The 16,837-nt window shown below is 43.5% G+C and overlaps 1 protein-coding gene across 2 annotated transcripts in view; it reads right to left on the bottom strand.

Moving 5' to 3' along the window:
* The window catches only part of ACACA (acetyl-CoA carboxylase alpha), a gene marked incomplete at both ends in the record, with an annotated part of 343,744 nt that overhangs the window by 13,428 nt on the left and 313,479 nt on the right, over positions 1 to 16,837 (bottom strand). Inside the window, 2 exons of one of the 2 annotated variants that reach the window (XM_080712598.1) lie at positions 12,933 to 13,081; positions 16,211 to 16,388. In XM_080712598.1, coding sequence (XP_080568724.1) covers positions 12,933 to 13,081; positions 16,211 to 16,388 — 327 coding nt within the window. The remainder of the gene's footprint in view (positions 1 to 12,932; positions 13,082 to 16,210; positions 16,389 to 16,837) is intronic. The other variant, XM_080712599.1, reaches the window with a different exon arrangement.

Genomic DNA, 16,837 nt, shown 5'->3' with positions numbered 1-16,837 from the left:
CCTACAATCTTTTTGTCTCAGCCTTCGAAGTTCTGGTATTACAAGCATACACCACCATGCTTGGCTCATTTCTTTCTTTCTTTTTTTTTTTTAGATCATCACTATTTTAAAACTGTGAAGAGGGTGCTGAACACTATCGTTTCTTGGGATCTTACACAGAGGGCATTGCTGACCTGCTGCTTTGGGCCTGACATCTCAGCAGTCATCCTTCCAACACAGAAAAACAGTGTGACCACTGGTTCCCACAGCACAGGCGACACCACGGCCCATTCATTCTAGAGTGGTTCTGCCTGAAGAGCTGAGGCAAGGGGGGTGGTGGGTGTCTTCTGAGTTAGAGTGCCCTTGATAGGGAAGCTAATGCTTCTCCTTCACCACTGAAAGGAGCCAAGACTCCTTGGAGAAGTAGCTGATTCCAGGACAGCGGCAACGAAAATGTGTGCTAAGCCTAGAGCGTGCTGTGACAGAAGCTCTTGGTTTGGACATGTTAGAAGGATACAGGCCTGGTTTGAACGTCTTCCCACAGGTTGAATCTGAGACAGTGTAAGCACCCAAGTAAATAATGACACTTAACAGAATATCTATGGAATAAAATAAGAATCTACCTTGGTATTGGTCCACCTTGATAGAAATAATTGAATGGGGGCAGAAAAGAGGAATACTCTCCCTTCTAGAAGACTAACAATGAAAACTTATAAGAAATGATAAAATTAAAAAATAACCACTGGAATGGCGGGCGTAGTGGCGCACGCTTGTAATCCCCATGCTTGGGAGGCTGAGACAGGAGGATTGTACAGGTTCAAAGCCAGCCTCAGCTACTTAGTGAGGCTCTCAGCAACTTAGACTCTGTTTCCAAATAAAAAAATATAAAATAGGTCTGGGAACATAGCCTGGAGGTAGAAAGCCTCTGAGTTCCACCCCCAGTACCACCAAAAAAATAAAAAAATAAAAATAAAAAATAAGCCACTGGAGCCGGGCGTGGTGGTGCACACTTGTAATCCCAGCATTCGGGAGGCTGAGACAGGAGGATTGCAGTTCACAGACAGCCTCAGCTACTTGGTGAGGCCTCCCACAACTTAGTGAGACCCTGTTTCAAAATAAAGAATAAAAAATAGGGCAGGGGGTGTAGCTCAGAGGTAGAATGCCCTTGGGTTCCATCCCTAGACCGACCTGCGCACGCGCGCACACACACACACACACACACACACACACACACACACTCACAAAAAAACACTGTCTAACCATCTTAACAAATGATTATGCCAATTATCAATGGAATCTGCAACTAGTTGGTGGAAGTCTGATGAGGAACAGACTATCCACAAAGTCTCAAAGAATCTCCTTACAAATCACTCATTAATTGCAAAAAGGAAAATGGTAACTCTGGGTTAACCCAGTGAACAGGCCTTAAATAATTTAGGTTATCATCACCAATTATAGGACAGAAGACATCATGGGCCTCTGGATGTAATGTGCTTAGAAGGAAAGAAGAGCACTTCTGAAAAATCCCTGCCACAAATACAGAATCTTAATCTAACTGTGAGAAATAGAACATGCTACAAAAGTGGCCCACACGCTAAAAACATTGAGATTGTGAAAGACAAAGGAAGGCTGAAGAACTATCTAGATTAAAGGAGAATAATAATTTGTGATAATGAATTGTGGTATGTGGTTTTGGGTTATATCTCAAGCCCAAGGGGGGGGGGGGGAGGTACCAAGGACAAGGACGTCATTGGGACAGCTGGTGAAATTTTAATAGGAATCATGGACTAGACAGTAGTACTATATCACTGTTTATAGTTCCTTGCTCTGTGTGTGTGTGTGTGTGTGTGTGTGTGTGTGTGTGTGTGTGTGTGTGTGGTGCTGGGGATTGAACCCAGGGGCATTCTACCTCAGAGCTAAATCCCCAGCCCTATTTTTTTTTTTTTAATTTTAAAACTGGGTCTCAGCTGAGCATGGTGGTGCACGCTTGTAATCCCAGCATTCGGGAGGCTGAGACAGGAGTATTGCAGTTCATGGAAAGCCTCAGCTACTTAGTGAGGCCCTTTGGAACTCAGTGAGACCCAGTTTCAAAATAAAGAATTAAAAATAGGGCTGGGAGTAGCTTGGAGGTCAAATGGCCCTGGGTTCCATCCCCATTAACAACAACAACAACAACAACAACAACAACAACAACAACAACAACTGGATCTCACTAGACCCAGTTGATGAAGAGTCTCACTACTTGCTGAGGCTATCCCTTTAACCTGTGATGCTCCTGTCTTTGCTTCCCCAGTGCTAGGATTACAGGTGCATGCCACCACACTGGCTTCACACTAATTTTAAGGATAAAGGAACATGATGTCTACAGATTATTCTCTAGGGGTAAAGAAAACACATGTGTGTGTAGTGAGCAAGTGACTAACTGCAGACACAGTCATTAGCATGCACAAATGGTAAAGTGAACGGGATAAGACGTTAACAATAGGTGAATTTGAGAAAAGACACTTGAAGTTCTTTATATTATTCTTGTAACTTTTCTGTGAAATTATATCAAACAAAAAGTTTTTTAAAAATTAACCAAGCCAGGTGTGGTGATGCATGCCTGTAATCCCAGTACTCCAAAAGCTGAGACAGGAGGATCAAAGGTTTGAAGCCAGCATGTGATAATTTAGGGAGACCCTGTTTCAAAATTAAAATAATAATAATAAAATAGGGCTGGGTGTAGCATGGAGGTAAGATGTTCTTGAATTCAAACCCTAGTATCCTCTCCCCACACATATAATTAGCCAGGCTGGAAAAAGAGGTTTTTTTCCTGGCTATCCAATACACATAATGAGCAATCAAAGATGACACTGATAGGGCACTGGTGATGTTCTAGGTGCTTTAACTCTGCTGACATTTCATCTTCACAACAGCTCTGTGAGGTTGGCATTCTTACTGCCCTCATCTTAAAAGGTGAAGAAACTGAGGCACTGAGACTTTAAATGACTCCGCTCGGTCACAGAGCGCAAAGCGACAGCTAGGACTGGGCTGCAGCAGTGCAGTCCCCGGAGCTTATGACCACTGCCTCTTCTTGCTCACTTGGGGCAGAAGTCCAACGCTTTGGTAGCCATACCCCTTTCATTTCAGAAAAGACTAAGTGGGGGTGGCAGACTTCTGGCTGACAAATCTGAAGTCCCATCTCAGACCCATCCCATAACAAAACCAGGACAATGTCTCCAATAATTCCCACCCACTCTGTAGGTCAGACACAATTCTCTAGACAGGGCTAAGATTTAAGGGTAGTATCTCCTGTTACTGAGACTGAGAACACAACAGCAGGTAAAATCATAGCCTTGCTGGGGCCACCAGATGGCAGGACCACGACTCGGCGAAGCAGGGAGTTCCAGATCCTTCTAACTTTTTCCCTTCATGTAAACAACCAACACTGAGCTTGAATGCACATGTACGTATACTTGGACCATTCCTAACACACCATTTCCTGAGCGTTGGCTGTGTAGCAGCGACTGCATTCGAATCTTTCAGGATAATATAGCTCCTAAGTCATTCCACAATTCAGACCAGCGTCTGCCAAGCCAGACGTCTTGACATTACTGGGCACTTTCCAACTTGGCTCACATACATTATCTGTGATTCTGATAACAACCCAACCTTACGGGCAGGATATCTATTTTACAAACAAGAACAGAGACGCTCTGGAATGTAAAGTGAGTCTTCAATAGCAAAGCCAGGATCTATACTCAGGTCTGGCTATCTTCAAAGCCTGTCTTCTTCCTCATTAGATGGTAATGAAGGTGACAAGCAGACATCCTGGCATTAGCTACAAAAGTGAGATCAACTGGAGAGTTGGTTCCTTCTGTTAGCAAGGAATTAAGAGCAAGGCTTAACACGGAGTGTAGAGGAGGCAGGAGTTCTGGGCAAAGCAAGAGAGACTTCTGGAAACAAGGCTCTGGCATTATCAAGTTGGAGGGATACAGGAGACTGCTCCTGGGCTAAGAAAGATCTTGCCCACCCAATCAAACTACTGTAAGGCCTGGCATGGTGGCACAAAACACCCTATTCTAGAACTTTGAAAGAATAACAAAACAAACATCTATAGTGCTCTGGTCCTCCTGAAACTAGGAGGACCACAGAGCATTCCCCAAAGGCTGCCTCGTTTGATCCCTTTATCACAGCCTAAGACCCACCTCAAAAGGGCATCACAGCAAAGACAAAAACAGAGAATGTATGTGCTTAAAATGCACATAAGAAAGCCAAGGACTCGTGTCCTTTGTTTTAGGGGAAAAATGGCTTTGAAATATTATTTTCTAAGAATAAAAGGCTGCTCTTCCACTAGCTAGACCCTTGTGCCACACACTGCGGGCCCCTCTCTCCTTGTACAGCAAAGCAGCCAGCCCTGGTAATGATTTAGGGGAGATTAACAAATATGTCAATGTCTATTTTCTGCTTAATTTAAAAGCGGCGTCTATAAAGATTTTTGACTTCTGAACCCTGTTCTCCTGAAAGAAAGAAGGTAAGAATGAGGAGGGGATAAAGAGTGATTATCCTATCATTGATCGTTTGTCAGGAGCATTTCTTATTCACTGGACTATTGTAAAAAGCTAAGCTCTCGATCAATCCTGTAAGCTCCCTGTACAATTAAATATCTTGGAATGGTTTTCTTTCTTTTCTAGCCAGATTGCAGGGCCTCGGGGTTTTTTAGGAAAGCAAGTCGGTGTGTATGCGTGTGTGAGTGTGTTTAAGAATATGCTACAGGGAGAAAAGTCATTCTTTTCTAGAATCCTACCTTAGGCAAAGGCTGGAACGGGAGAAGAAAGGCGGCTGCCCTCATCCCTTCCTACCCAAAATAAACAGTCCTCACGAAATCCTAAAAATATAACCTTATAATAAAATATTTTCTTTTCTCAGTACTGGGGATTGAACACAGGGGCATTCTACCTCTGAGCTATATCCCCAGCCCTATTTTTTCTTTATTTTGAGACAGGGTCTCGCTAAGTTTCAGAGGGCCTCACTAAGTAGCTGAGGCTGGCCGCAAACCTGTGATTCTCCTGTCTTAGCCTTTCAAGTACTAGGATTACAAGGATGTGCCACCACACCTGGCTATATTTAATTTCTTTTTCTGTGGCACTGGGGATTGAACCCAGTGTTATTCTACCTCCGAGTTACATCTCCCAGCCCCTAGCCCTATTTTTTATTCTTTAATTTGAAGCAGGGTCTAACTAAATTGTAGAGGGCCTCACTAAGTAGCTGAGGCTGGCCTCAAACCTGTGATCCTCCTGTCTCAGCCTCCCAAGTACTAGGATTACAATTATAGGCCACCACACCTAGCTAATTAAAAAAATTTTTTTTTTGGGTGGTATTGGGGATGGAACCCAGGGGCCTTCTGCCTCCAGGCTACACTCCCAGACCTATTTTATATTTTTATTTGGAAACAGGGTCTCTTAAGGCAGCAGAGGCTGGCTTCGAACCTGTGTGATCTTCCTGTCTCAGCCTCCCAAGCGCAGGGATTACAAGCGTGTGCCACCACGCCCGGCTAAAAATTTTTTAAAATATTTTTAAATTATACCCCCTTCCCAGCCCTATTTTTTATTCTTTATTTTAGAACAGTGTCTCACTGGTTGCAAAGGGCCTCACTAAGTAGCTGAGGCTGTTCGCCAACAGCGATCCTCCTGTCTCAGCCTCCCAAGTACTGGGATTACAAGCGTGCACCATCATGCCCGGCTTAATTACAATTTTTTAATGTAAAGAGTTAAATGCAAGCCGGGCGTGGTGATGCACGCTTGTAATCCCCGCACTTGGGAGGCTGAGACAGGAGGATCACACAGGTTCGAAGCCAGCCTCAGCTACTTAGTGAGGCTCTCAGCAACTTAGTGAGACCCTGTTTCCAAATAAAATATAAAATAGGTCTGGGAGTATAGCCCGGAGGTAGAAAGCCTCTGGGTTCCACCCCCAGTGCCACCAAAAAAAAAAAAAAGAGTTAAATGCAGAAGATACATCACTAGTCTGATAAAATATGGAGAGCTAACATTATTGAGATATAACATGTGCCAGTAGTTAAGTACTTCTCAGCATATTTAATCCTTATATAAGAAGCAGAGACAAGCCAACATAGTGGCACACGCGTGTAATCCCAGCATTCAGGAGGCTGAGACCGGAGGATCACGGTTCGCAGACAGCCTCAGCTACTTAGTGAGGCCCTCTGCAACTCAGTGAGACCCGGTTTCAAAATAAAGAATAAAAAATAGGGCAGGGGGTGTAGCTCGGAGGTCGAATGCCCCTGGGTTCCATCCCCAGACCCAAAAAAAACCCCAAAAAACAAAACAACAACAAAAAACGGAGGCACAAAAAAATTAAGTAACTTGCTCAAGGCCATAAAACCAGGAATTGTGGAGCTGGGACATGGGGCTAGGTAGTCTGGTTTAAGAGCCCAAGCTCCTTCACAAAAAAGCTTACACTGACCCACAAGTGTCCCAGACACAGTTCAGAGCTACATTTCACAGCTCAAAACTGGAGAAGCACACCTGCAGGAGCAGCTGATTCCTACAACTGGAAGTGTTTTGTTTGTTTTTTGGTACTGGAAATTGAACCCAGGGGCATTCTATTTCCAGCTATACTTTCAGCCCTATTTTTTATTCTTTATTTTGAAACAAGGTCTCACTAAGTTGCGGAGGACCTAAGTAGCTGAGGCTGGCTACAACTACTGTGAGATCCTCCTCCCTCAGCTTCCCAAGTACTGGGAGTTTTTTTTTTTTTTTTTTAATATCAGCCCTGACTCTGAAGGAGGAGAGGGGGCTGGCCCTACCTTCCACCCTTTATAGGTGGAGACTGCATCTCCTAGGGAGTAGGATTTGAGAAAGGCGAGTCCTTCAACATTTAAAATAAAAACCAGGCTGGTTCAGCCAAAGGCATAGGTGACCTTGCCTTTCCTTTTCTAAGCACAGTTTCTCATTTATGTAACAGCAATCCTAATTTGGCAGAGAAAAGGTTTTATATAGGAATGCAATATTAAAGTATTTTTAAAAACATTCTTAACTTTTCTTTAAGTTATACTAAGAAGCCTATATAAATTTAAACTCAATTTTAACTTCTATGGGCTTTTCTTTCTTCCCTTAAAAAAGCAATTTGCTTTGATTGGTTAAATACTTATGATGCTAGAGATAAGAACTAGACCATCCTTCCTGCAAAGCTTCTGAATATCTCAGATATTAAAACCTACACCCATGCTTCAACCTTGCAACTGAAGAACCAGCATAAGAAAGATTGGAATCTTATTAAGATTCAAAAGTACAAACATAAGTAGCTGTTTAAAAGATCTATGTAATCATATTTTCCATATTGAAAGAAATTTCCCCACAAAGATAGTAAGATAGACTGAAAAAAAATCCTGCAAAACTATTTCTACATCCATAACAGGTGTGCCTTTCTTTATACAAAAGCATTCTTGAAAAACTGCGTAAATCAGATCCTGTTTTAAATGCCTTAAGGGAGCTATTTAGAAGGAACCCTGCAGTGAATCCTTTGGTAAAGCAAATAATCCTTTTGTAATGGGAATAATTTCTCCCAATGTATCTGGTTTATTTTAAACCCCATTTTCATATATCTGCTTTTCTTCAAAGGGGGCCAAACCTATCTAAATACAACTGCATTTGCATATTGATTTTAACAGCAATCTTCTCAAGGAACATTTAACTCTAAAGTTCCTTGCAATAGTGTTAGTGCTTTGCTGTTCATATTTAAAAAGTCATTACGGCAAACCCAGAGATTTCCAAATAGGAAAAAAAGAATTCATTACTTCCCCTTCAGCCCTCCCCCTATGCCCTCACATAAAAATATCCAGATAGAGAACTCAGGGGAGAGCATAGAATTTGCTCAATTCTGGTAGGGTTATGCCTCTGTGGTCCTTATTATTCTTCTTCTCTAGTTTGCTCTCCTTAAATCTGACAGGCCAGGATAGAGGGATCTGGGTCAGCTGAGACAAAGGAGGGAAGAGGGTCTTGGACACATTCTGACTGTAGCTGTCAGGCAGGGAGAAGCTTGGGTTTGAGTTCACTCTAACGACATGCCTGCCAAGTCCCCTGGCCTAACAGAATTGGGAATCACTGTTTCCTGGGAGGGGTACACCCAGGAGTTTTTACAAATACAATGAGATTAAGAGATCAGACTAAAATGAGTCCCTCTCCTTCCTAGAGAATGTTCTCAGCATGGCATTAAATTCCATCAAGACAAAGAGCTTTTGAATTGAAGAGAGGTGAGTTTTCAGCAGCTGCCAACTTAGGGGAGGAGGTAAGACCCCCATCTACCTTCATGATGGAAAACCTGTCCTTTCTCATCAGCCACTCTGCCGCCGAGGACACAGTGGCCGCAGTGCCAGTGCGTGCACTCCATGTACAACAGGGAGAGGTCACTTCCAAGGCACATGTATCTGAACTTTATTCCTTCCTGGTCTCGACTTCCCAGGCAAGGACACCACTTTTGCCTAAACAAACACCACTGGTTCTTTTGAGCTTACACTATCTTGAAGACAGATATAAGACACAGAGAAGCCTACATAGCTCAGACAGTAGTCCCTGAGTCCCCTTTATCCAGAAGAGCCCCCTTCCTGTCAGCCTCGCTAAAGAAGCCTCAAAGGGAGGTCTTGCTGGGGTTTTCACAGACACATGTACTCTCCTCTGCCTCCACCACGCTCCTTCTGCACCCAGGCACCTCGGGCCAGGAGGCATGGTGGATGCCGGATGGGCCTAGAATGACAGGGTGAGGGCCAGCAGCAGTGTTCCGCTGGTGCTGCCATGGCTCATGTGGCCATAGGGGCACATTCAATGTGGGCACAGCCAAGGAGCTACCTGGCAGGCTGCCCAGGTGTTTGGGAGCAGGGCCATGATTGAGAGTGAAGTTCTCCTCGGTGACTCTTGCCTAGGTGCTCTTTGTAGTAAGGGACAGGGACAGTGGGGAACTTATAATAGCTTCAGCCCAACAGTTCTCTATCTAAACTGATTTGTCATTTCTCTTTGGACATCAGAGGAGGGTAAAGATTGAGGAAGGGACCTGGGGTCAGAGCACTGGTGAAGCCAGGCTTGCACAGCAGTGCCACTCGCCCTGCTCCTAGCTCTGTGAGGCAGGAGAGGGACTACGATGAGGCACAGACAAGCCCTGGAGGGCTGGGGCTCTATTTCCAGAGAAGTGAATTTAATTTCCTCAAGGAAACCAAAATGGTGCGACATTACCTCCTCACAGTGACTCTACCAAGCCCTGGTTCTGAGAATCCATGGTGAGACCTGTTTTAGCAATGCAAGCTCTGGGGTCTGAACTTACTTCACTTTTCTTTCTGAGTTTATCCATCCCTTTATCTCAATTGGATAACAATGCCTGCATTATTTTCTTATTGTGTTATGATTACAAACCTGCAAATTAGTAACTTAACTCACCAATCTCCTACTCAAACTAGCTACATAAAATGGCCAAAGATCATTTGTTAAAATGTACATGGCCATGCTGGGCACGGTGGCGCACGCTTGTAATCCCTGCGCTTGGGAGGCTGAGACAGGAGGATTGCACAGGTTCGAAGCCAGCCTCAGCTACTTAGTGAGGCTCTCAGCAACTTAGTGAGACCCTGTTTCCAAATAAAATAAAATATGTCTGGGAGTATAGCCCGGAGGTAGAAAGCCCCTGAGTTTCACCCTGTACCACACACACACACACACACACACACACACACACACAAAAAAAAAAAAAAAAAAAAAAAAAAAAAAGGGTCATGGCCCTAGGTTCAATCCTCAGCACCAAAAATACATAAACAAATAAATAAGTGAATATAAATGAAAAAATATATTCATTTACTTATTCTGAAAAGATAAAAGCTGTTCAGAAATTAAATTTCACAACCGAGTGTGGTGGTACACGCCTGTAATGCCAGCAATTGGGAGGCTAAGACAAGAGGATCGTAGATTTGTCACTAGCCTCAGCAACTTACTGAGGCTTTCCACAATTTAGTGAGATGCTGTTTCCAAATAAAGAATAAAATAGGGCTAGGGATGTAGCTCAGAGGTAGAATGCCCTGGGTTCAATCCCTGGTAATACACACACACACACACACACACACACACACACACACACACACACATCACTTATTATCTTTAAAGAATGAAACATAACAATATTTGCAAATAATTGTTGTGCACTGGTTTGTCTAAGTGATCTGCGAATGCTCCCCAGTACACAGTCCGATTTGGGACGAGATTAGAAATTTAAGATAACATCCATTCCTATAGGCTTTTTCCCAAATCAGATTTTCTCATTGCATCTGGCTTTAGACCGCAAAGGGAAAGAATCCTTGTGTAATTTAGATCAGGCTCACTATTCAGCTGAGGTAAAATCTGAGACAATCTTGGGAAAAGTAGAATATAGGGAATGAGGATTCTATTTTGGGCTTTTACGTGCATTTATTTTGTATCTTGGAAGACTCATTTAACACTGCTTTTTGCCTCAATTTCCCAATTTAGAAAATAAGAACCTTTTCACCCACTTTGTGAAAAAGCATTTTGGCAGTCTTTGGTGGTAGACACTGTGAAAGGGGAGAAAAAGCCAGTGTGTGAACCCCAAAGTATTTCTGGTGCATCTGGTCTGAGCTGCTATGTCATAGATACACCTGCGTGTGCAGGATCTCCCCGAAGACTGTCAGTGCCCGAGAGACGGCCCTGCTTCTGTCTCATTTGTATTTCTAAATTTGGGCCCAAGCCAGAGAATTTTTGTATAAAACATGCCTATGCCTTTTTCTAATGATTTTGATTGAAAAAAATGCTGCCCAGCTCCTTGTTTGAGAAGTGTTTTGTAGAGTCAAAGCAAATACATGTTCTTCTGGTTCTCACATTAGCTGGTGGCAGTGTTATCCCCATTCTACAGAGGAAGTTAAACAATTTACACGCAAGTACTGTCTAAGACTGGTACCTAGTTATTTCTATTCCAAATCCCCTGCTCATGTTTCCAAGCTGCCGTGGGCCTGAGCCTGCTTCACATTTAGCAGACTAGGATTCTTTCCTGATTGTCATTTTGGTCAAGGTTAAATAAATATGATTTTCTTCAGTACAAATAGGAAATTGATAATGAGATGATTTGTAACAAGTGATTAAATGACCATCACTTGGGAGTCTCTCCCCTCTTCCTTAAAAGGTGCTGAGTGAAGGTGGGTGCAGTGTCACTTGGAAAGAAGGGAGCTTCAGCCCCACAGCCATCACCGTTCGGTCGTTCTACCAACAGATGTAGGAAGGATCTCTCTTCCTACCACCCAGTTACTCCGAAGGGATGATAACAGCCACTGGGGGGTTAAAAAGAGGCAGTGAACCCCCAGTTAATGAGCGGGAATTCAGCAGGCAGTGTAAGATAAATGGAGCTCTCTCTGCTTCTGCTGGAGTCAGCATGAACTGCGGCCCTGCGGCTTGTTTGTGGCAAATGGAGTGCGCGAAATATCAAAGGGCAGTGATCCAGAAGAAGACCGACTTTGACAAATTTTAAATTGGCCAGAAAGAAAACCAGAAAAAAAAAAAGAAAAGAAAAAAAGGGGAAGGAAATTATGCAATTTGCTATGTCTCGCAATTGTGGCATTGCTGCCTTTGTACAGAATTAGTGGTAAAAACAGCAGCAACGATCGCTGGATGCTGGGAGCAATTATGAGCCATCTAAGTGAGATGCTTATCAGTGGCTGAAGCTTTCAGAGCTCTCTATGTACAGTTTTAAGTAACTTGCTCTTGAGCTGCAGTTACTTTAATTAAAGTGTATGGGGTTGGTCAGAAGTAATTACCCTGTTTGGAAAAGAAATAGAAGGGGAGAGAGAGAGAGAAAGAGAGAGAAAGAAACACCTCAACAATCCTGGGTGGCAACAGATTTCAGAAACAACTTTACCAATTTCTTGATGTATATGCACCGTTCCCATAAAAGAACCAGGCCGCAGTGGGCTAGGTTACGAGTGGCTATTCCCTAAAGTAAAAAACAGGGACACAAACAGGGTTTACTGTAACCAAGTCACTGGGCAAGCAACCTGGCCCAGGTCTCCAAATGCATGGACGGGCAGTCTCCACACTACAGGCAAGAACTCAGCAGTTTTCTCTGTCCCTATATGGTGAGAATATAGAATCCACAAATGGCATGTTATCAAGTCACTCTTTGAACATAAATGAATTAGCGCTTCTCTATTTTGCTCCTTCCATTCACTGAGTTTGACTACCTTTTAAAGACAACCTTTCTGTTCCTTTAGACAAAAACCAAACCAAATCAAAACAACCAACAAAAGAATGCCAAGCAATTATCTTTACTGACAGAGCAAGGGGCTCAATGGGAAACATGGGCAGGAAAATGAGTGCTTTAAACTCATTTGGACTCTGGATTCAACATAGGGTTCCTATAGTTTTGTTCTGTTCAAACCACAAGTGCCTTGCCGAAGCTCTGAAAACAAATGAGCAAGAGAAATGGCTAGAAGAGTCGAGCGCAAACACTCCCTGGGCTGTTGCTGCTGCAGCCATTATTTGGAAACACAAAGTGTGAAATCTGGACTTCCGTTTCTCTAGCTAAGGATGACCCTAGAACAGCACCAGGGTAGAGACTCAGCTTTTCTATAACATGAAAGAGTTTCACTCCGATGTCAAAGAGAAAGGCAGAAACAGAGACTGAAGTCTCATATATTCTCTGCCTGATTACCCTGCCCCAAACAGCAACTTCTAGATAATCATTCTCTATGAGAATATCCTAGAAAGATGGGCTATTTGTAAGTCTAAGAAAATATCAGAAGAAAAATAAAATGACTTTTGCTTTTTTAGGGCCCACTTTCCCTATTACACACACTATTTCATTCTACCAGGGTTCTTACCATATAGAGGACAGTAAATAAAGATTATCATGAATTTGATCAAATGCTTCAGTGCCTCCTCCCCTGGCCTATGAATGCACTCATTACAAATCAGCTGAATGGCTCATTGATTTGCCAGGAGGACAAGCAGACATACCCAATCGCTCAGCCAAGCGGATGTAGACTGGGTCCACTCTACGCATGGTTTTTACCAGATCCTTTTTGCGGAATTTGATTTCTACTGTCCCTTCTGGTTCCAGAACCGATCCCCTGGATTAGAGAGAAAGAAAACAAAACAGAAATAGAGGCACTTTAGAGGAAGGAGACAACAGAATAAGACCAGTTACAATTTGTGGAGCAGGAAATAGCTTCATTATGGTTTTGCCCACCCATGGTTCACAGAAGTCACCCCAGGGAGAAAAGAAGGCACCAGAGAAGTATCTAAGTGAGATATGAGAAAGGCCCGGCAAAAAGCAATTAAAATAATTCTCATTACCACACCAGTCGACTTTGATTTCAAAGGCAGAATACAGATTCCACCACCTACAGCTGATGAAGGTGACTGGAAGCACATTATTTTGGGGGAGGGGGTGTGCTACAGGCACAGTGGCAGGACAACCATCTCTAGCACATAGACTGTGCAAGTGAGGTTGACTGTCCTCTACCCCAGCTCTGAGTCTGTCAGTGGGACTTGGATCAGACACACAAGGCTAGGCAGATAAATCATTCTGCCAGTGCTATGGAAATAAATGAAAGGTGTCAGGGTTGCTTCTAGTGAATACTGATGATATTCTGTCACCACAAACTTTGCCTTAAGCACCTTAAAAAAGCCTTAATATTAAAAAACAATTATAGCAAATGCATACTAGGTGCATAGCACTGTTCAAAGTACTTACCTCACAACAATCCTTTGCCAAGTGAACATCCACATGTAACCCACTGCTATGATCCCCATTTTACAGGTGAGAAAACTAAGGTATAGGAAGCTCAGAGACTTGTCTAAATCTTTCAAGTGGCAGAACTGAACTTGAAACCAGACATTCTGATTCCAGAGTCTGCAAAGGAATTGTCTCTCTGATATGATCAGAGGCTAGTTCAAGAATTAAAATAATAAACCCCTTGATGTAGAATGCCAGCCTAGTGATTGTGTGTGCATATTTGTGTGTGAGACAGAGAGAGAGAGAGAGAGAGAGAGAGAGAGAGAGAGAGAGAGAGAGAGAGAGAGAGAATATGAATCAGATTAGGGGCTAGCTCAAGAGTTAAAATAATAAACCCCTTGATGTAGAACATAAGCTTAGTGATTGTGTGTGTGAGATCAGGGGCTAGTTCGAAAGAGAGAGAGAGAGAGAGAGAGAGAGAGAGAGAGAGAGAGAGAGAGAGAGAGAGAGAAAGAGAGAGAGAGAGAGATATCAGGAGAGATCGAGATCAGGAGAGATATCAGAATTAGATCAGGGGCTAGCTTAAGAGTTAAAAAAATAAACCGCTTGATGTAAAATGCCAGGGTGTGTGTGTGTGTGTGTGTGTGTGTGTGTGTGTGTGTGTGTGTGTGTGTAGTACTGGGGATTGAACTCAGAGGTATTCTACCCCTGAGCTATATCCCAGCCTTCTTTTATTTTTTTTAATTTTGAAATAGGATCTTGCTAAATTGCCGAGGCTGGTTTCAACCTGTGATCCTCCTGCCTCAGCCTCCCAAGTACTGGGATTACAAGTGTACAACCATACCTGGACCAGCCTAGTCACTTGACAGTAAGACTACTGGAGTCTCCTAAGCATCTTTTGTAGTAGAAGGCTAAAATTTTTGGAAAAAGAGAGAAACAGGCACTCCAATAAAATGATTGCATGTAAGAATGTGAATGGAAAATGTTAAGGAAAAGTGTCTGGGTTTCTCTCTTGCAGTTTTGGGGTGCTGCAAAGACTGCACTCTTCAGCCTCTTGGAATACCAGAGCAAAGTACTGGACTCCAAAGGAAGAAAGAAGCTTTGTCTTGAAATCACAGAATGTAGGTAAATGGTACACTTCAATGACTAGCAAGCTCAATAGTAGACAAGAAGCATCCCAGAAGTACAAAGACTGGTTTCTCAATAGTCAATGGGTTAAAACCCTGGAGTTTCAGATTAACAATTCAGTTTTTGTATTCCAACTTGCTTTTAAACTCTTCTGCCACACACTTTAGAAAGAGATGATGAAAAGCTGGGTGTGGTGGCGGATGCTTGTAACCCCAGCATTCAGGAGGCTGAGACAGGAGGATCAGGGTTCGTGGCCAGCCTCAGCTACCTAGTGAGGCTTTTGCAACTCAGTGAGACCCTGTTTCAAAATAAAGATGAAAAAACAGAGCTGGGGATGCAGCGCAGAGGTAGAACGCCCCTGGGTTCCATCCATTAAAAAAAAAAAAAAGGAAAGAGATGATGAATAGATGTATTTGAATAACAAGTGGGAAGGGAGAATTTCTCTGAGTCTGGAGGTATTTGCAAGAGAGCAGTATTTGGTAAAAGATCTGGAATGAGAGTCAGGTGTGGTGACGCATGCTTGTAATCCCAGCATTTGGGAGGCTGAGACCAGAGGATCGTGGTTCGTGGACAGCCTCAGCTACTTAGTGAGGCCCTTCGCAATTTAGTGAGACCTTGTCTCAAAATAAAGAATAAAAAACAGGGCAGGGGGTATAGCTCAGAGGTAGAATGCCCCTGGGTTCCATGCCCAGACCCCCCGCCCCTGCACACACACACACAAAAAGAATCTGGAATGAGAAGCGAGGTGTGGTGGTAAATGCCTGAATCCTCCAACTTGGGAGGCTGAGACAGGAGGAATGAAGGATCATGGCCAGCTTCAGATTTTTTTTTTCCCCCCATTACTGGGATTGGAACTCAGAAGAGCATTCTACCTTTGAGCTACACCCCCAGCCCTGTTTTTTATTCTTTTTATTTTGAAATAGGGTCTCACTGAGTTGCAAAGGGCCTCACTAAATAGCTGAGGCTGGCCGCTAACTGTGATCCTCCCGTCTCAGCCTCCCAAATGCTGGGATTATAAACTTGGGCCACACCCAGCTCAGCTTCAGCAATTTAATGAGACCCTCAGCAACTCAGCAAGATCTTGTTTTGAAATAAAACAATAAAAAGGGCTGAGGAAGTAGTTCAGAGGTAGAATGCTCTTGGATTAAATTCGCATTTAAAAAAAAAAAAAGAATCTGGGATGGGGAAATACACTGAGAAAGCCTGATTCCAGCCTGATTTTTCTCTCACGCCAGCAGACATGCTTCTTAGAAAGCCTATTTTTCTGTCCTTGGAGTCCTTTGGGAATGGACAGATTCAAATGAAGTTCTCTTGGTTATAGTGTTCTCTGGGAGGAAATCAACAGCTACAGGGTCCCTAGAGGCAGTAAATGGAAAAAGGGAGGCACACTAACCTGCTTTCTCGGTCAGCATACATCTCCATGTGCCGGGGGTTGATGGTGGGGTCGATCACAACCCAGGAGCCACCCCGCAATTCAGCCTGGGGAGGAATGTAAACCATCACAGGCTGGGAACACTCCCTAAGGCCGTCCACAATGTAGGCACCAAACTTCAGCACTTGATCATACATATCTACAGAGAATGAGACAAATTAGAAATCGTGAAACCTATCCTCAACAAAGCAGTGCTTCCAAACATTGCTCACATCAGGATGCACATAAATTTGTGTGGCAGCTGGGTGTGGTGGCGCACGCTTGAGACAGGAGGATCGCGCAGGTTCAAAGCCAGCCGCGCTGGCTTAAGAAACCCTGTTTCCAAATAGAAAAGAAGTATAAAATAGGTCTGGGAGTGTAGTCTGGATGTCGACAGGCTTCCAGGAACCCCAGTACTACCAAAAATAAATAAATAAATAAATAAATAAATAAATAAATAAATAAATTTGTGTGGCACATGGTACCTCCATTAGGAGACTGCCCTTGGCCAGAGGAGGCAGGTCTAGGGGTTCTGGCCACCTCAGGTCCAGTGCAGCCACCCCCAAAGACCAATGCAACTGGCATCTCTACCTGCACCCCACTCAAGAC

The sequence above is a fragment of the Muscardinus avellanarius genome, assembly GCF_963383645.1.
Source record: "Muscardinus avellanarius genome assembly, chromosome: 16".
Classification (NCBI taxonomy): Eukaryota; Metazoa; Chordata; class Mammalia; order Rodentia; family Gliridae; genus Muscardinus; species Muscardinus avellanarius.
Note: the sequence above shows the minus strand (reverse complement) of the source record. Positions and strands in the feature narration are given on the sequence as shown.